At 47.4% G+C, this 20,884-nt stretch overlaps 1 protein-coding gene across 2 annotated transcripts in view; it reads right to left on the bottom strand.

Annotated features, from left to right (window-relative positions):
- Positions 1-20,382, bottom strand: part of SMAD2 (SMAD family member 2) — a 57,714-nt gene extending 37,332 nt beyond the window's left edge. Inside the window, exons 1-2 of one of the 2 annotated variants that reach the window (XM_088476493.1) lie at positions 20,034-20,382; positions 5,084-5,358 (exon numbers count right to left, since the gene is read on the bottom strand). In XM_088476493.1, coding sequence (XP_088332619.1) covers positions 5,084-5,319 — 236 coding nt within the window. In that variant the 5' untranslated portion in view covers positions 5,320-5,358; positions 20,034-20,382. The remainder of the gene's footprint in view (positions 1-5,083; positions 5,359-20,033) is intronic. The other variant, XM_088476494.1, reaches the window with a different exon arrangement.
- Between the last annotated feature and the right edge of the window lie 502 nt (positions 20,383-20,884).

Raw genomic sequence — 20,884 nt, 5'->3', positions numbered from 1 at the left:
ACCAGTGGTGTCAAACTCGGGCCCTCCAGCTGCAGTGGAACTACACATCCCAGGATGCAGTGCCACAGTTTTGCTATTAGGACATTCTAAAAGTGTGGCAGGGCATTCTGGGATATGTAGTCCCACAAAAGCTGAAGGGCCAGAGTTTGACACCACTGCACTAGACGATGTGCAAATGACGCTATGGAGTTTCCGGGCTGGGTAAGGGATGCCGGCACTCGGGACCCCGGAGGACAAAATGCCGACGCCGGCATCCTGACAGGGTTAGGATACAGACACCTGTCGGTCAGTATCCTAATCCTCCCCCTCTCCCTCCCTCGTGCCTAAACCAACCCCCCCCCTTCCGCACCCTAAACCTAACCCTCCCCCCTTAGTGCCTAACCCCAACCATCTGCCTAGTGCCTAACCCTACCCCAACCCTCCCCCTGACCCAAATACTTACTGTCGGGATTCTGGCACCAGGATTCTGACAGGTGTCGGAATTTCAGCGCTGGCATTCTAAGCGCTGGAATCCCTGCAGTCGGTATTAGGACCGCATTTCGCATCTTAATGATTTCTGGAAAACAGCATGCGATGAGCTGACTGTAAGAAAAGAAAATGGAGGCTATGGGAGTGGCCGAGGTGGCGTCTTCAGAGCCCAGATCGGAACGACATATTACCTGGTCGTCCAGTTGGGCGTATACACTTCACGCTTTGCCCAAAAGCATTAAAGATATCTTTTCACCTGCCGTGCAATACAGCAGATGAGAAGATGTGAGGAACGCCGTACGGGAGCACGCAAAACTGCGTACACTGGACGATGTGGACGATATGTTGTTCCAATTTGGCCCAAAATGACCGATACATTATCTAGTGTTTACCCGGCTTAAGCTATGTGCACGATAAAATCCATGCAAGTGCTCACAAGTTGCGGAATCGCAAACTATGCCGCCCACTGATGGTTTTGGTTGTTGCTAATAAAAGTAAAATGTATTCGCAACCCGTCTATCAGCCAGAGGCGCAGTTCTGAGACTTCAACAGAGGATTTCGAGCAGAAGTTTCGCTTCGCGTATCGGGAGATATTCCAGTAAGTTGCAGAACTCGCCGTGTTGATCTTCACTGGGCAATGTCATATTTGAGTAGCGTTACCCTTTCAAATCAAAGCGGACCAGACAGAAAGGTCTTTATTAAAGTCAATGGTTTCATAAACCTGCCATGAATAAAAAGGCCCTAATCTACTCCGTTACCTCCCGTTATTCCCCTTACATCCCTATTCCGCCATAAGCTCTTGTGGCTCGGCCACAGCTGTGCGAGAGAGCAGACTACGAATAGGAGCTTTATGGTCCGAGACACAAAGATACTTTCTATTGATCAATACAAAACAACAGCCATGAATACATCTAGATGTTCAACACTTTATGCACAGAATTTAACACGAAGGATGCGATGTGCTGCCCTGGAATGGCACATTGTGTCCAGCCACATCACAAGTTTAGCCACACAGAAGTGCGTAGGAAAACATGCAATGTCAGTGGCACCGTAACAGGACAGTATGTGCGCAGCAAAGCATCGCGCTGATGTTCTGCCGCATATCGCCAATAATTTAATCCCCTTCCTACGTCTTCTAGCTTTGCATAAACCCTGAATCTCGAGAGCACGTACAAAATAACAAACAGGGCCGCAAGATCTAAAGCCACGAGTATAAAGACACAGCCAGACACTAATGACCTACCGGCACCAATACAGAGCAATACACACAGGCAACAATACAAGATATCAGCAGGCTGACAAGACAAAGAGAAGCCCCACAGAGGTGCCCGTTGCTCCAATGCTGCCAGTGTTACGGTGATACGGCCACGCACACAGGAGTCATGCTGCCACATGCAAGATGCAGAGTAACCGCAAAACGTCTCCACGCTAAACACCAGAACACGCCGCGGAAAAGAGAGAACTTTGCCGTTTGTAGCAACATTCCTGCCAGCCCTAATCTGTGTGAGAAGTAAATGACAGCATCCACCCATAGGAGCTTCAACATGCAGATGACGGCAGTTCCCTCAATTGCAATGGATGTGGGTGAATGGAGACCACTCACTGGGACCTTCCAGGCTTGAGTCCCATTCCGTTTCTATTGGGTTCTTTCACAGTACGGGAACCGAGCACAAGCCAATACTACATCACAGAATCCCTGCCAAACCATGGCCGTAGAGGGCATTACGCCTGGCGCGACTTCCTTCACTCGGCCTCCTTGCTGCACACACCGACTTACATTAATCATGGGCAGCTCAGACAATTTAAAAGAGGAGAAGCTGCATTATACCATCCGGGGAGAAGGGGGGTGCTTTATATTTAATTGCCTTTACCCAACTTACAAAGGCCACCAACATCATGGCTGTCATTAAGAATTGAAGAAAAACATACAAGTTAGAAAAAGGAATCATTCAGACATTTTAGTAAAATTTTTCCCAGATCTGCCCATGTGCTGTGCGGGGGTTTGGTACCTTATGTCGACATTTGCAATTTCGGCAGTTAAGAATTTGGACAGCATTCGGCACTGATGCAAGCTAAAGCATTTCACCTTTTCCGGCAGTATAGCATGTAAACGGGATGGTAAAGCAGCATGTTTAAAAGACATACTGCCAGCGTGGTTAGAATGTTTTATATAGTATTAGTACCGTGTCGGCATTATGCTGTCCACATTCTAACTGCCGACAATGCTTTGTGGGAAAGGATTTCACTTTGCACAACCAGAACACATACTGGATGGATAATTGGATCAGTTTATATATTCACAACTGTTTTTCTTTAACGATGTTGTGCAGATGGAAAGGAAAATAATTCCCTGCCCATGAATCTCAGGCCAGAAGGCGAAATTAGTTTCTTTTGATAACGAGTAGCAGTAGGTCACCGGCAGTATTAGGTGGTCATCATTAATAGTAGGTGGTCATCATGCAAAGAAAAGAGGACCAAGTACAGCGTAACGTATAAAAAGCACATCAAAGGGAAAGCATACAGGGGGAAATGTATCAAGCCTCGGAGAGAGACACAGTGGAGAAGTTGCACAAGACAACCAATCAGCTTCTAGCTGTCATTTCACAGGCTGTGCTGGATAATCTGACTGGTTGACATGGGCAACTCCCTCACTTGATCTCTTCCCGAGGCTTGATGCATCTCCCCCAGTGTCTCTTCGCAGTCCTAGAGGAATTACAGGTAAAAAAGGGCGTCAGGTGCCAATATTATCCTGTCTCAATGCATTATAAAGGCCACAAGACAGAAAAAATTAAAAATCAGATGGAACAGAATGCTGAGAACTGGCAAGATGTACATGACCTGTAATCACAATCTAGTATAGAAATAGACACGACACCCCCCCCCCCCCCCCCAAATGAAAATAAAAGTCATTATTAAGAAAGTCTGTATTAAACAAGGTGGTTATGTACATGGCAGGCGCTGAGAGGACGCACATCAGCCCAAATGTAAGGCAGGTTACACAAATATCACTCAACTGTTTGCAGTACTGAGATTACACTGAAGTGTTGACCAAGGAAATAAAGACAGACTACAATTTATAGCGCGACCCCTTACCAAAAATAGGTCAACTTGCTTTCTGTGACAAACCTTAATGTGCTTATGTAATTGGCCTCCTGTGGTGCAGGGGATTGTCGGACATACATTTGTTCTTGTGCTGGCGGTTCTGCCTTTGTCCATATTATAGCTGACATTTAACGACACAAAGCTTCCCAGGGTCTGCTGATCAGCTATCAGACTCTCCCCCCAAAGACCCCAAAGATTCCCAGGTGTGCTGATCAGCTATCAGACTCTCCCCCCAAAGATTCCCAGGTGTGCTGATCAGCTATCAGACTCTCCCCCCAAAGATTCCCAGGTGTGCTGATCAGCTATCAGACTCTCCCCCCAAAGATTCCCAGGTGTGCTGATCAGCTATCAGACTCTCCCCCCAAAGATTCCCAGGTGTGCTGATCAGCTATCAGACTCTCCCCCCAAAGATTCCCAGGTGTGCTGATCAGCTATCAGACTCTCCCCCCAAAGATTCCCAGGTGTGCTGATCAGCTATCAGACTCTCCCCCCAAAGATTCCCAGGTGTGCTGATCAGCTATCAGACTCTCCCCCCAAAGATTCCCAGGTGTGCTGATCAGCTATCAGACTCTCCCCCCAAAGATTCCCAGGTGTGCTGATCAGCTATCAGACTCTCCCCCCAAAGATTCCCAGGTGTGCTGATCAGCTATCAGACTCTCCCCCCAAAGATTCCCAGGTGTGCTGATCAGCTATCAGACTCTCCCCCCAAAGATTCCCAGGTGTGCTGATCAGCTATCAGACTCTAGCCCCCAAAGGTTCCCAGGTGTGCTGATCATCTATCAGACTCTCCCCCCAAAGATTCCCAGGTGTGCTGATCATCTATCAGACTCTAGCCCCCAAAGGTTCCCAGGTGTGCTGATCAGCTATCAGACTCTTCCCCCCTCTCTATAAAGCCTGAAACAGGCTCTCAAGATCCACTTCTTCATCACAGCCTTCCAGCTCGCATGCTAAGCCAATGCTCTGTGCTCCTTACTAGCTGTCCCATCCCCCCTGTGTCACCCCTGTCTGTCTGCCCCTCCCATTTAGACTGCAAGCTCTCAAAAGCAGGTTTCTTGTTTCGTTCATTCTGTTTCTGTACGGTACTGCGGACCCCTTGTGGCACCATATATAATAATAACTCACTGAATATCCAGTAATGGATGGAGCTCAGCCTAACAAACACCTCGTGTAGATCTGTCACACACATAACCTGGGAGGAGGCCATTCTGCAGGCCGAGCTACGCAGCCCATCCATTTACAAGAAAGCTTAACGGGCGACGGGTCACTTTTAGGACAGGTCTGCACTGAGACACAAAGAGCAAGTTTATAATGCCCCTGCATGACCACTCACATACCGGTAATTACAGAATACCTCCTCATTCCTTCTATAGGTTGTCTATAACGCTACAGTTCATGTACAGAGGTCAGCGACCGCGGAGGTTAGTGATGTAATACAAGTTAGGACTCGTGGCCCGTGCCACCATCTGCACATACAGAACCCATCACCAATGCAGGACACGACCCAGGCACATACCTGGGGATGGTGACGCATTTCGTGTTGCAGTTCTGCGTTGTGATCGCTTTCTCCAGCTCGTCGAGCTGCCCCGTTTTCTTCAGTTTTTTCACCAAGCTCTTCACGGCCTTCTCGCACCACTTCTCTTCCTGGCCGTTCTGCTCCCCGCCGCCGGCTCCGCTGGTGCCGCTGGCCGACTTCTTCCATCCCAGGAGGCGTTTCACCACCGGCGGGGTGAAGGGCAAGATGGAGGACATAATGTTGCACTTCTACAGAAGGACCAGTCCACGTCTAATCTGAAAAAACAAAACAAAAAAAAAAACACAGCAGCTCTTATATAGGCTAGATACACTAATTCAGGGTTGGGTAGCGTCTAGACCCTGTTAGATCGGCCTAAATCTCAAAATCACATGTAGGTTTGAATGAAGAGAGAAGGGATCACAAACGCTATTGCTGGTACACTCAATGTATTATAGAGGAAACAGGCAGATGATGCCGGAAGGACATTACAGAGAGCTGAGCAGAGAGGCATTAGTCTGGCCTTGCAGTTATTACCATATACTGCTGCTTTCCTGTGTGTTGGGAAAGGGGGGCAGGGAGAGGGGGGGGGGGGGTTAGGGGTCCTGACATTACAGAGAGCACACAGGAAGTAATGTAATCAAAAGTCTGTCGGGAACACAATCCATGAAGCGATTGTTTGCAGTCATTAGTCAGAGGAAACGCTCGGAAAGAATCATTCCTATTGGCTGAATGCTCATCGCACACAAACACTGACCTCTGGCCTCTATTGTACCGCCTGAAAAATAGATCAGCTAAATGACAGTCCTGGTATCATTTTCTTGAAGTATAATTTTAAATATCAAGACATTTTTTTCTAGACGTTTTAAAGACATTGAGTTAACATAGAGTAATCTTCAGGACACACTAGAAACACGGGCTAATAAAAGGTGACCATACAGAGAGATCCAGCGGACGCCATCAGATTTGGGGACACACACACACACAAAGACAATCCCAGCCCCACTCGGTGTACTGGCACAACGTCTGGACGCAACAGGGCACCACTGACTGATGACCACATACATAGCGTTCCCGCTAGGCTGTTTTAGCGGGGCGCTGCGCCCTGACAGATTTCAAAAGGACAGAATGCGCCTTGCCATTTTGGCGGCGCTGCGCTAAAACAACCTGCCGGGTGCCGACTCCACCCGCAGGCCGCAGTGTCCCGCAGGTGGGAAAATAGCGGTGCTGCGATCACCACTGGTCAATAGATGCTGGGCGTTTGTGCCTGGCATCTGTTCACAGAGACAGGAGAGCTTGAAGGCGGCCCGGCATGTCAGTCAGTGCCGGGCACGTCCCCTTTTTTTGTGGCCACATCCCCGTTTCGGTCACGCCCAGAAGTGCCCTTAATACGACCTAGAGTGAACACTATTACACCGTAGCTGCATTTATCGTCCAACTGTACTGACCATTCATTCTGACTGACATCATGGCTTTCCATACTGGCGGTCTTTGCGTGTCCAAACAAGCTGCTATTTGTGGCCCATTTTGTTTAAATAGTTATTCAAACCCCATGCGGTATGGGTAAGACCAGCGGTGGAAGCGGGCCTGTAGAAGCCAGTCAGCCTAATTGTATGGGGTCGATCCAATTAGCCGCGATGATCTCAACAGCACGAGTCATCGTAGCAGTGGGCGCACTTTACGGCAGCCCGAATGCGCTGAATTTTGTTCGCAGCCCCACAGAGCTGCGTGTTTGGGCTCAGAGCGGGCCGCGAAGGGTGCGAGATGCTGGTCCGTTGCCAGCGTTTTAACGCCGTTGCAACGGCAACTCGCACCCTTTGCGGCTAATTGGATCGACCCCTTTGTGTTTGGAGGGTGGAAAAAAAAAAAACTGCTTCAAATGCAGGAAGCAAATACAAACTCCACACAGATAGGGGTCTTGGTTTATATGATGCAGACCACTGTGCCATTGTGCTTCATACTGCTAAAAAAAAACTAAGACTTTAGTGTTTCAGACAAAATTGGTTGCTTTCATCAAGTTTGATTGTGGAGTGCACTACTTGTATCAACCCAACCTTCAAAATGACTAATTGGCACCTAAACACTAAAATAACACACTGCCAATACTGGGAGTATATAAAATCTGCACGCCAGGCTGATAGGCGACATTCTCGCTGTTTTGTGCGACGCTGCAGGTGGGCTTCATGCTGATTGGTTGGCACTTTATCTCTCTCCATGGCTTAGTACAGGGGTCTTCAAACCTTGGCCCTCCAGTTGCTATGGAACTACACATCCCAGCATGCACTGATATAGTTTTAGCAAGCTGTTATATCAAAAAGGTGGCAGTGCATGCTGGGATGTGTAGTTCCACAGCAGCTGGAGGGCCAAGGTTGAAGACCCCCAAGTCACTGCAAGGCTGTAAATGTGGAGCCCTTCTCTCACTGAAAACACTTTTTTACAACAAAAACCACCATAAAACTACAAGGGTGCATTATAAAAAGTACGGGAGAGAATTACAAATTTATTTGGAACAATCTGGTTTCAAAAGCACACCCACTTTTTTCCCAAGTAGCACACTGAATGGAGCTCGGCATGTTACAATTGTCCCATTTTAGATACAGCCTTCATTAATACATCCATGATCCCCCCTTCCTCTGTCATACAGTTATAACCAACACATCGTTACCATCAGAGCTCGTACACACAGTCTCGTCCTCTCACAATCTATTCGCCGTCAATGGCGTGATCTTTCTGTGGTTGTAGGAACCGAAGGCAGAGCGCTACAAAAAGCAATCATTCCATTTGTACTAGAAAAGTGAATGAGGTCATAAGTGGAAACACTGAGAACTGAATAATACTTAAACTGGCAACACCATCAAACACAAAAATATATATATAAAAAAAAAAAAAAAAAAAAAACGACTTTTCAAGGGATCAGTCTCACAGAAGACGGTGAATTTACCGGTTAGGATTTTTATTTCACACAGGGCGACGGAAAGGAAATGCCGGAAAGCGGATGTGGTGGGAACGCAAATCATTTTTATAAGCAACGTGGTAAAAAAGTTGAACTTCAGCCGCCGTTACGCTACAGTAATTATACACGTTCTGCAGAGCTCTTGTGGCTGAATAAAATGAGGGTACGCCAAAGTATGAAAGGGGCTTAAATAACAACAAAGTTACTAAATCTACTTTCTCTGATGATTTGGGCCCTAGAGGTACTCAACTTTATAGCCATTTGTTGACAATACCCATTCGCTATAAGACCTCGATAACTTATAATACATCAGAAAAAGAAAACAACCCATCTCAAAAACAAGAAAAAAAAAAAACAATAATCATCTGGTTATACATACACTCAAAAGCACAAAACATACCCAAGCAACAAAGCAAGCGCTATAGAGTCAGCTGTGAGTTCTCAAACAGCCAATATCAGGTGATTGGCTAATGGCAATAACAGTCATCATCATTCGCTATTCACACCTGCCCGACCACCTGAAAATAATACGGCTTTCTCAGCCGTATGAGTTTGTGTCCTTATGCATGTGTTCGCAATTGTGCGTACGCGCCCTTGTTACTCTGCCACGCTAGAATGCTCCTTCCCTCTTCGCAACGCCAAGTGCCAGATTTGTGAAAATCCGTACAGGTGCATACATGGCGTGCAACTAGTTTTACAGGCATCCGCCAACTAAATTCATGCAAGATGAACTACACCAACATGAATATCACTCTGCATCAGTTTCCAAGTCTGTAAGTGATACTTTGGGCTATCCAAGTCAAGAAGGTGGCCTGGCAACTCCCTTCAGCATTAATAAATACAAGTGCAGAGTAAGTTTCTAGGTGCTGAAAGACTTAAACCCATCGGTTATATGAGAGCACTGGCAGAAATAACAGTATGCTTCATAGATGCCTGCATCAATTTATTGGTACTACATGTCAGCTCTGAACACAGTACCAAGGCTGTGCCAAATGTTTCAGGGGTGAGGATTATGCAAACTGCAAACCAGCTGGGTTATAGGATTGGCAGATACAAGAAAAGTAAAATATTAAAAGTGTTCCAGCAACAAGTCTGGATACGAATGCACACGTCCGTTGTCAGTTTATCGTTAAATCATTTTGAGTCTGGCGTTCCTTGAAAGTGAACATATAATTAACCTACTAATCCTCTAGCACCCATCTGCACCTATATGGATCACAATCCAGTAAAATATACCTACAGGGAAAAAAAAAAACCAGTAACACTAGTTACCCCAGGGGTTTATATGCGGAGGTCAGAATGCCAGTTTTCGCTTAATTGCTGCTGAGATATTTTTTTCCTCCGTTCTTCATTGAGCCTAATGGAACAGGGGCGAATCAATTTGGAGCCAGGTGACTGTCGCTGGGAAGTTGGTCCCAGAACTATTCAATTCACCTCGCAGTTTAGTCCGACTACAATTACTTAAGTCAGAGAATGCCGGTTCTTGTGACTTAACCTGGATGTTTAGTCGCGAGAACTGGCATTTTCTGACTAAAGCGCCGGCCACGAGGGAGAGAACAGCCTCGCGGCCGGCACTTTAGTTGGATTACTCCCAGCATCCTCACATGGGTGCGAGAAGAAATCATTTTGTCACCCAAACAGCACTCTGAATTGAATTGCCCCCAGTGTCTCCAGATGTTGAATAATCATCATTTAAACAACAGGGACTGTCACACCGTGCCTGGGGCAGCATAGGAAACAGATAGCCGGAGTCACGCTTAGCAACAATAGGGTTAATGAGGTCTCATACAGAGATCCATGCACTTAGACTAAGGTTTTTGTATCCTTCTGAACTGGCCAAATACTTGACCCAAGTGCTGAGTGGCCAGATCAATGTCCAGTCTGGCCCAACACGTGGCAAGCCAAATTGGACCCGATCCAGCGGTTATATGTACCTGAATGATTCCGATTGGATATTGGGTATTGCAGTTGTTTTCTGGCCCACACAGACATTGCTAAACCAGGTCATTTGTATATTGCCAGTACAGCCATGGCCAAAAGCTCTGAGAATTACACAAGTATTGGTTTTCACAAAGTTTGCTGCTTCAGTGTTTTTAGACCTTTTTGTCAGATGTTACTATGGTATACTGTCATATAATTACAGGCATTTCATAAGTGTCAAAGGCTTTTAGTGACAATTACATTAAGTTTATGCAAAGAGTTAATATTTGCAGGGTTGACCCTTCTTTTTCAAGACCTCGGCAATTCGTCCTGGCATGCTATCACTCAGCTTCTGGGCCACATACTGACTGATGGCCGCACATTCTTACCTAATCAATGCTTGGAGTTTGTTAGAATTTGTGGGGTTTTGTTTGTCCACCCGAGGATTGACCACAAGTTCTCAATGGGATTAAGGTCTGGGGAGTTTCCTGGCCATGGACCCAAAATTTTGATGTTTTGTTCCCTGAATCACTTAGTTATCACTTTTGCCTTATGGCAAGGTGCTCAATCATGCTGGAAAGGGAATTGTTCATCACCAAACTGTTCTTGAACGGTTGGGAGAAGTTGCTCTTGGAGGATGTGTTGGTACCATTCTGTATTCATGGCTGTGTTCTTAGGCAAAATTGTGAGTGAGCCCACTGCCTTGGCTGAGAAGCAACAAAAATCTGCAAGTCTGGTATGAGATGGGGCGAGACGAGGTGCTGCCTTCATATGTGCACTTCGCCCCACTCGCCCCTAAACTAAATCAAACCTGTGAACTCTGCAAATCATTTCTAATCATTGCTGGCTCACATTCTGGCCCAAGCTATTGACTTTCAATCTGTCTAGTCCTGAAAACATTCTTTATGCACTAATAATAATCATCATCATCTCATTCATAGAAGGTCAATGACAATAATTCAGTGCATATAGCCACAGAGCATTAACGGAAAAAACCCAGAAACCTAAAATGACATGTATTCCCCAATTAGCAGCACGGCAGGGGTCCAGAGCTTACGGGGAATCACCGCCTATAATAGGAGGTAATGCCTGTGGACTCAACCAGTAAAAGGGGAGCCCCGTTGTTTTAAGAAACTGACCAGCTCCCAATTGCCCACATTGGGACAATAAAAACTACAGCAATCATGGGAGGGGTGAATGCTCCGAAACGGGGGTTATCCCCATCACTTCTCCTCCACAGATTTGCTACTTGGGGTGGAAGCGGGAGGGTGTCATGTTGGATAAAAAGCTTGAAAAGTTAATTAAAAATAGAACAAATTTAAATAATGTGCCAAAAGCGCAAGGTAAGCACATGACAAAGGAAAACGAAGAGAAAAATTAATTAAAATCATCATAAGATGTCTGTCACTTTTCAAGCTCATCTAGAGTGATGTGAATTCAAGAATTTCGATTTTTGTACTAAATAGGTCCATGATGCACTTCTTAATGTGGTATAGAAGAACCAACACACACAAGCAAAAATACATTTTTCAATATGGAAATGAACCTTAGGAGATAGAGAGGAAACGTGGCTTCTAGAACACATAATAAAAGGTTTTATATTGCAGGTCTGATAAGGTGAAATGACTTTAGAGCAGATTTTTACATGCGCTGCTACAGATGGACACATCTTCTGTATATAACACTAGGGGTGGTATTCAATTGTTAGAGCACGCCCGATCTCCCGTCTAAAGTGACGGGAGATAGCGGGGCGCTATCCTAGTGTTACAGATTTTCGCGTTGATCGCGCCCAAAGATGTCGTGTTTAGCCGCGTAAAATGGCTGCCCCCGACCAAAGTGCTGGGCGTGATCGCGAAAAGTGCTGTTTGGGTGCCCAAAACAGGTCACTTTTCGCCCATTTCAACTCGCACCCCCCTGGGGCTGCGAGCTGAAATGGTGCGCCGGCAGCTGATCGTGCCTGACAGAAGCAACAATTAAATAGCTTCTGTCGGGTGCGTAGGGGGGCGATACAATCGAATACTGCCCAATATGTACACAGGAGAACTTAACAGGGGGAGCACGAAATATCTGATCAAATCTGGAGGAACAGAGGCTCAAGTAATAATCTGGTGTGAAGAATATGCTCTCCCTGGGTTTTATTACTAAGCGCGATGTGGAATAGCCCCGGGAAGGAGTTTCTGGAGCTATTCAATTAATTAAGTCCGACTAAAACCACTTAAGTTGGAGAATATATCAGACATCCACATCAGTCGCTGCCCCGGAAGCGCTTGCACTCCGGGCATGATTCAGAGATGGAGGCTAATGCATTTGCAGCTGCGATATCGTACTGAACGCAGCTGCAAAAATATGCTTATGGTTCAAATGTTTATCCGTGCATACGGACGCCTAGTGCCTTACCTACGTAAGGCCGTCGCTTACCAGCGTAAACATCGGTAACATCGAGCGCCCATTTTGCCCTTTGCGGCTGGTCTGACCGGCCGCAAACTCGAACACCATTACTGACACGCAGGGAGCCATCATGCTGCGTATGCAATCGCAGTGGCTTATTTATTAACGCCAATGTAACGGCGTACAAATGGCCAGGAGCGCCTCCATGTTGCCTGCCACCCCCCCGCCAACACCCCCAAACGCTCACTTCCTGTCAATCACTCTGCGTTGGGTCTCCGCGGCAAGTGCGATCGCAGAGCTGCCTTTGCGCATGTGCACGGCGATGCATACACAATGGCAAACAATCGCTGAATCTGCATAAAAATTGCATTAGCGCCCATCTCTGAATCAGGCCCTCTATTGGGTCCAGGTACTGAGCCTTGGAGAGAGATAAAGTACCAACCAACTCCTGTCACTTTACAAGAGGTGTTTGAAAAATGACAGGAGCCGATTGGTTGGTACTTTATCTCCATGACTTAGGCCCTCATTCAGAGCCACTCGCTAGCGGCAGTACGCTCGTTCCGAGCGATGTTCGCACATCTGCGCATGCGTACGGATCGTTATACGCATGCGCGAACCAGTCAGTGCGGCCGAAATTCATGTGCTCGCAATATAGCGAATGCCTGCTATTTTGAGTGACAGAATGAGGCGTATGTGGGTGGTAACAGGGGAAGGTGTTTGAAAATGGGGAGTGGAGATCCGAACGCAGGCGTGCTTAAAGGTCAAAACGGGCGTTTTATGGGTGTGCATAATTAATACAGCAGCGTCATTCACCACGTCACTGGGTTATTTTATAGTCAGAACTGCTCGCAATATTGTGGTTGAAAAAACCAACCACAAGAATAGCGAGCAGTTCATACGCTGTTCGATGTACTCGATTAATCTAATAAATAGCGGACATGACGTATGATGCGAGCGGCCAGGGGGCGTTTTTATCAAATAAACGAGCGTATGTTTTGCTCGCTCGTTCAGACATGGAGGCGGCAACAGACCGCAAAGAGCGAACGGTTCATTTGAATAGCCACCCCCTTTTTCTGAACGAACGACCGCAAATAGCGAGTGGCTCTGAATGAGGGCCTTAGTACATAGACCACTATATTCCCTACCACATGTACACACACACACACACACACGTTAATTTTTTTTTTTATCAGAAGCCAATTAACCTACCAGTGTGTTTTTGGTATGTGGGAAGAAAACGGAGCACCCAGGGGAAAGCTACGCAAACGCGGGGAGAACATCCAAACTCTAGACCAGGGGTCTTCAACCTTGGCCCACCAGCTGTTGTGGAACTACACATCCCAGCGTGCACTGCCACCTTTTTGATATAACAGCATGCTAAAACTATGGCAGTGCAAGCTGGGATGTGTAGTTCCACAGCAGCTGGAGGGCCAAGGTCGAAGACCCCTGCTCTAGACAGATAAGGCCTTGGGCGGAAATTGAACTCAAGGCCTCAGGACTGTGCTAAGCACTACACCACTGGTGCTGCCCAATACTATGCCCCACACTATAAATAGCAGCATGAAACACAGGTATGGCACCTACTACGCAGCATGTCCGGGACTTTACAGAGATCTAATACAATTTAAAAAGGAGCCCCTGTCTTTCTAAACATTTCTCCTGCTCCCGCATAATATTGGCTATTCTCAGGTTACTGAACAGCTGGATAATACATGAATATTGCAAGCTTAAACAAAATACTGAAGTGAATTTAATCGCAGTTGCCAGGGGCATTTCTTATGGCACAACTTCAAGTATTCAAATATCTTTTACCGAGGAACCAAAGAAGAGCATTCAGAACTTCCATCCTTTGTAGGAATAGACTCAAAAATGTTTTTGCAACGCTATGATTGCATAAAAACACTGTATACATTTGTGTCGGGGGAATACGATGCCACATAATAAAACGTGGGCCACTGAAACGTATAATTAATATCGCTTAAAGTAAAAAGCAAAACAGAAATGGACTTTTCCTGTTTGAGCCGCAACGTACTTGCACAACAAACCTAGGCCCTCATTCAGAGCCGTACGCTCTGAGCAGAGCGCACGCTCTGAATGAGGGCTGGGCTCCATTTTCATGGAGCGTCCTCCTGGACGCTCGTATAGCTGTGGGTCACCACCCACAGGCTATACGAGCGTGCTTTTTGATGGCCGCGATGGTCGAGACCATCGCGACCATCGAAATTGCGAGCCGGAGCCTGCGGTTGAGGTTTTCAACCGCAAGCTCCGGAGTGATTTTGGCTCTATCAGAGCCAAAATCACTCCCACTGACATCACTAGTGATGTCAGTGGGCCGGCTTCTGACGGGAGGCGTTCCCGTGGGAACGCCCCCGTCAGGGAGGCACGCCCCCGGCACGCCCACCAAAGGGGGCGTGCTGTCAATCAACATTGACAGCACGCCCCCTTTGATCGGACACAACGAGCGAAGGACTTTCCTTCGCTCGTCGCGTCTGGCGCATGCGCACGACGGAGCTCCCTCCGTCGTGCGCATGCTCAGTGCATAACATCGACCCACTTGCGAGCGGACAGCCGCTCGCGAGTGGGTCTGAATCAGGCCCCTAGTGTTAAAAGACCGAAAGGCAGAGATTTACCAACAGATTTGCCAATCCAGTACAGAGAAGAGTTAAAACGTTTGCTAATAGGATGGATTTAGTGACTACAGATGTGTCCACATACATCTAGCCTGCTTGCGCGTTAAACATGCCATGGCGTGCTTCAGGTGCGCTGGGCGTATTTCCCTGCAACTTTTTCCCTTTAAAATGCGTCTTATACGCAGAGTTATGGGGCTAGGACTCACAAGCAGCTTCTGCTGATTAGAATGATGTGCTGCTGCCTATATTCTGTGTGCGGCTGCAGTTCTACCTGCATGCGAAATGCTACGTTACAGCGTCACAGCCACTAACACCGTAACGCAGCGTTTCGCATGCAGATACACCCGCACACGGAATATAGGCATGACGCATATCATTTTAATCAGCAGAAGCCGCATGTGCGTCCTGTTCTCCTATTCACATCACTCTGCGAATCAGACTCATTTGAAAGGAAAATTCGCACAAAAATACGCTCAGCGCTACAGAGTTGCACAGGGCTCACGCGGTATGTGTAACACGACTTGTAGCGCACGGAGGATAGATGTACTGTACAATTCTGTAGGCCTTGAATAACATGGATCTGTCAGTAGGGAACTAGAAGAATTAAATGACCCGTCTTAACAAAATAAGATACCTGTAATCGTACAATTAGCTTCTCTCCCTCTCAGTTCTGAATCAGTGCATTATAGAGAAACAGAATTAGTCTTCCGCCACTTTGAAGACCCTTTAAATGTGCTGTATGGGATGCATGCTCTGTCTGTAACATGCTAACCTCCAGCCATGACCTCTTCCTCTCAAACCACCTCAACCTCAGCCAATAACACAACCGCTGGTCACACAATCAGACACGGCCTCACCAGCAGCCCTTCCACAGGGTGGTCTCCACTCCAGCCGACCCTCCAGGCCCGGAACCAGACAGGGTTGAAACCATATTCTCCCCAAGCAAGACGATCACAGTCCTCTCACCTGTTTATTCCTTTACTTTCGCTCCTACCTGTTTTGGAGTACAGGTACCCATATATTCACCTTCTCCCCTGTGCGCATTGTTGTAATCTCCCACAAGACATTCCTTAATTACCCTTACGCCTGGTCTTCTCATTTCTAACATCCTTCCTAGTACCTAACCTTAACGGTCGGGGTAAATGCCTATACCTAACCGTTGGGTAAGTGACTAACCCTGACCGTCCTTCCTAAAGCCTAACCCTCTGGTAAGTACCGAACACAAAAAAAAAAATAAAAAAAATAGTTGACCATTTTTGTGTCGACCTTTCCCATGTCGACCAATTGATTGTTGATCTTTTTACGGTCAATCTATCATCCTCCGTCTTTATCTAGTCACCTCGTTGCACACTAAGCAAAGCTCCCAATTCGCCAGGTATCTCAGATCTCCACACCCTGCCCTGATTGGGCAATCCCACATTTCAAGAACACCCTGAGAACAGTCCCTGATCAGAATGGTTCCAGTTACTCTTTCTTCTCGACATCAACCACAAACATCACAAATAGGAAATTATTACCGTTACTTATAGAGCGCCTGCATACGCCACAGCACTTTACAATGATGACAATGACATGGTTGTGGGTGTTAAACGGAAATCGAGGTAAGGGGGCCTTTGAAAGCAAAAGGAAACACATAAAACCGCCTTCAGAAATTCTCCTAGAATTAATGAAAACATTATCAAAAGTTTCTTACTTTTGAGAATTTTCTCGCATGTCAGTACACCGTCCTATCCAGTTCTTACACTGCTTACCCAACTACCCCTTCAGCGGCCGTCTCTCTCCAGAACACGTTCGTACCTCACACAAAGTACAGCAGAAACTTATACACATGCACTCACAATCTCCCGCATGGACTCGTGCAATTCTCTCGTTGCTAGTCAGAATCGGGGCATATTTATTAATAGATGCCGCCGGCCCCTGATAATAAAGGATTCCTTACTGCAGCAATTTACGGCAATAACGACTCCTTATTCACCTAAATGTATTACTACTGAGTCGCCGTTACAAGGGCTCCGATAGGAGGCCAACCCGGTGAGAAGTACAAATAAAGTAATCGCTTTACTTACTAATTCGGCCAGATGAGCATGTGCAGATGACGGCCAGTACATGTCGGAGCAAAGTACCAGAGGGGAGGGATTCTACGGATCCTTCTCCCGAAAAAATTGTGCGGAGAGTAGCCCATAAGTTACAACAGACTAACACAATCTAAAAAGAGAATGCAAAGTATTCCGGAGCTTGGTAAATCTGACAGTATTAAAGTTCCCATAGACCAGGGGTGGAGAACCTTTTTTCTGCCGAGGGCCTTTTTGGTATATACAAGATTATGTGCGGGGACGGTGCATGACACGCCCACTCCATGTGATGTCACACAGGGCGGGACCACAATTGCCAGTGATTACAGCAATCTTGAGGATGCTCCGGGGAGCTGTAAGGCCATCGGTGTGACTGTCTGAAGCGTCCTAAAGACGCTCCAGCCGGCACTGCTGCCTAGATTCTGGCTGCAGTGTGCCATTCTAGGCACTGTGCTAGCCAGATGAGGCTAGCAGAAAAAAGCTCCGAGGGCCAGGACAAATAATTCCGGGGACCTTATAAGGCCCCCGGGCCTGAGGTTCCCCATGCCTGCCATAGACCTATGGGGGTTGCAAATGCTGTCGGAAATTGTGGGACCGCAGAAGATATGGAGACATCTGCTGCAGTCCCGCCATGGTTCATACTCAAGTTTTGCATGTACACTACAAAACTATTTGGTCCAAGTGATAGACCGCAAATATTATAGGCTAAATAGACCCCTAAGTCCCTAGAATCCATTTAGAAGGCAGCGGCCAGACTAATCAAACATAATTCTGATACTGCAAACCCTAAAGAACTTGGCTTGTTTCTACTGCTTCATGCAGGTAAAAAAATACTGGTAATTAAGGTGTTGGAACAGGCACATGTAACACCCCATGGTTTTTAAACTAACAGGGAGTCAAACAATGTACAAGGGAAAAAGAAGATCACGGACAAAGCAACACAGCCTATTATAACCTCAGGCCACAGAAGGTCATGTTTACTAGTGCTGCTCCGCAGGGACTCTGATCAGGCGTGAAAGGCGCATTTCTGGATACACCACAAAACCTATATTTGTGCAAGTTACCCAGAAAGAAACCTGTCTTGCTCAGTATTATGGCAAGAACGCTTCCATAACATGTTCAACCTCTGCCAGTACATCTAACGGGCTGAATCTGATATTAACCCCCTAAACACATCACCCTAGAATAAAATCCACCTACCTGGTAGGAAATGATAAACACAGAGCATCACCTGTGCAGGTACTGTCCCAGGACATAGAGGGGATGATTTAGGAGACTGAGTCGTGCAGACTCATTGATTGAGGCTGGATCATTTACTGCCAATGAGTCCCCCAGCCCAGGAACAGGAGGAGGGGAGATACAGGAATGTAAACAGTGCTGGGGGGAGGGGTACGTTAGAATAGTATCTCTGCAAGATGCCAAGCAATGCATGTCTTACACACAGTACTACAATGCGACTCTGAAACCAAGGACTGACCATTCAGCCTTATGAGAGGTCCCAGTAATTCCATCAGGCAGATAAATGGGGGAGACCAGATAGAAGAATGTAAACAGTGCTGTGAATGGGGATTACAAGCTTCCCCGCTACATCCTCAGTCATGCACGATGCACACATAACAAGAAAATTACATTCTAGGCAGAGAAGCTTGCGATCAGCCTGATTATTGTGAGCTATGCCAAGAGACTGGAGAGGACAGGCGACCCAGAGCTGGAGGAGGGGAGATGGAGGAATGTAAACAGCGATGTGGAGAGAGTTATAACACTGCATCAACTATATCCTCAGCGATGCGTGTGCTACACTGCACTGGGAAAATAGCTTGCAAACAGAAGAGCTTGCAATCTAACACGATGAGGGCAATTTACAGAATCCTAAAGGCAACTGGCAGACCCTCAGCTATAGAAAGGAACATCCGAGAATATAAACAGTGCTGAGAGGGGGGGGGGGGGGGGTTTATAAGGTTATAATCACATACCTGCTATACCCTCAACAAGAGAAGAGCTTACAATCTAGCCTGAAGAGAGCGAGCTCGGATCCTAAAGGGGACTGGCAGACAAAGAGTGCTGGAGGAAGTGAGATACAGGAAAATAAACAGTGCTGGGGTTAGACTCAAACATCAGCTTTACCCTCAGTGCTACATGTGCTACAGCGCACTGGAAAGTCAGGTTCTAACCATAAGAGCTTGCAATCTAGCCGAGCGAGCAAGCTACAGGGTCCTCAGGAGAGACTGCCAGACACAGGCGGAGAACGGTAATGTAAACAGTGATGGGTAGAAGGTTATAATCGCATATCAGATATACCCTTAGCTGATAATCAAACTGAGCTGAAGAGCTTGCAATCTAGCCTGATGAGAACAAGTTACCAGACCTGAGGGGGAACTGTCAGACACCAGAGCTGGAGAAAAAGGAGATCCAGGAATGTATACAGTGCAGACGGGGGTTGGGATGTATAATCACATAACAAATATATCCTCAGCAGGAGAATGAAACTGGGCTGAAGAGCTTGCAATCTAGCCTGATGAGAACAAGTTACCAGACCTGAGGGGGTTCTGTCAGACACCAGAGCTGGAGGAAAGGAGATCCAGGAATGTATACAGTGCAGACGGAGGATGGGATGTATAATCACATAACAAATATATCCTCAGCAGGAGAATGAGACTGGGCTGAAGAGCTTGCAATCTAGCCTGGTGAGGACGAGCTACAGAGATCACTGAAAGTAAACAGCACTGGCCAGGACTGAGGAGGGTAATAATCACACATCATATGTATGTCCCCAGCAGGAAAAGGAGACTAGGCTGAAGAGCTTGCAATCTAGCCTGGTGAGATAATGAGGGAGGGGGGGCTGTCAGACCCAGAGCTGGGGGGAGGGGAGATCCCGGAATGTAAACAGCACCGGTGAGGAGGGTAATAATCACACATCAGCAAGATCCTCAGCATGGGAAGGAGACTGGGCAGCAGAGCTTGCACTCCGAGCTGCCCGTGAGAACAGTTACCTGGAGGGCTCTGGGAGGAGGCCGCGTCGTCTCTCCGGCCTGGCGCCCCGGGATGTGCCGCGGCTCGGGCGGGCTCCCGTCACCCACCTGTAGGCCGCGGTCCAGGCCGTACCCTCAGCCCGGCGAGGCCTAGGCGGCCGGGGGAGGGAGACAGGCAGCGACGAGGACGGTGCGAGGGAGTATTGGAGGCCGCTCGGCCGCCCGCCGGCACTATTATATTATTATATTATTACTGCTGTGACTCCGTCGCCGCCGCACTCAGATCTCCTCACAGTCCCCCGCCGCCACCGCGCACCGGCCCGCAGCTCCGCCCCGCCGCCTCGGCCGCAACACTCCCATTGGAGCAAGCAGGGCCATCGAGTGGCGCGATTGGCCGGCCGAGCTGTCAGTCCTCAGCCGCACCGCCCCTCTCTTCTCGTCCAGCGGCTACGTCACGGCTTCGTTTTTTTTTTCATAGCACAGAGGAGGAGGGGGGAGGCACAGGGAAGGATCCGCCCATCTGGGGGCGTGTCTTAACCTTGCGAGAGAACATTACGATGACGTTCCCAGAGAAGCTGTTGGAGAGAGGATGTCAATCAAAAGAGGAGGCTCCGCCCCCTGGAAGGCGTGGAATGCGCTTGATTGACGGAAGGGAGAAGAAAAGGAGACGTGTGCGCATGCGCAGAGAGTACTCCTGTCAGGATGTTCAGAAGCAATAGGGCATGTGACTGGCTGCTAGGAATCCAGTTATCATTATTATTAATATAATTATTTAATATAGCACTAGAATATTGTGCTTTATAGTTACATACACACATAACGTCTCTCTCTCTCTTTTATACACACACTCTAACAGGTCTGCACCCATCTCC

The sequence above is a fragment of the Taudactylus pleione genome, unplaced genomic scaffold (genome assembly GCF_031769625.1).
Source record: "Taudactylus pleione unplaced genomic scaffold, aTauple2 ptg000189l, whole genome shotgun sequence".
NCBI classification, from domain to species: domain Eukaryota; kingdom Metazoa; phylum Chordata; class Amphibia; order Anura; family Myobatrachidae; genus Taudactylus; species Taudactylus pleione.
Note: the sequence above shows the minus strand (reverse complement) of the source record. Positions and strands in the feature narration are given on the sequence as shown.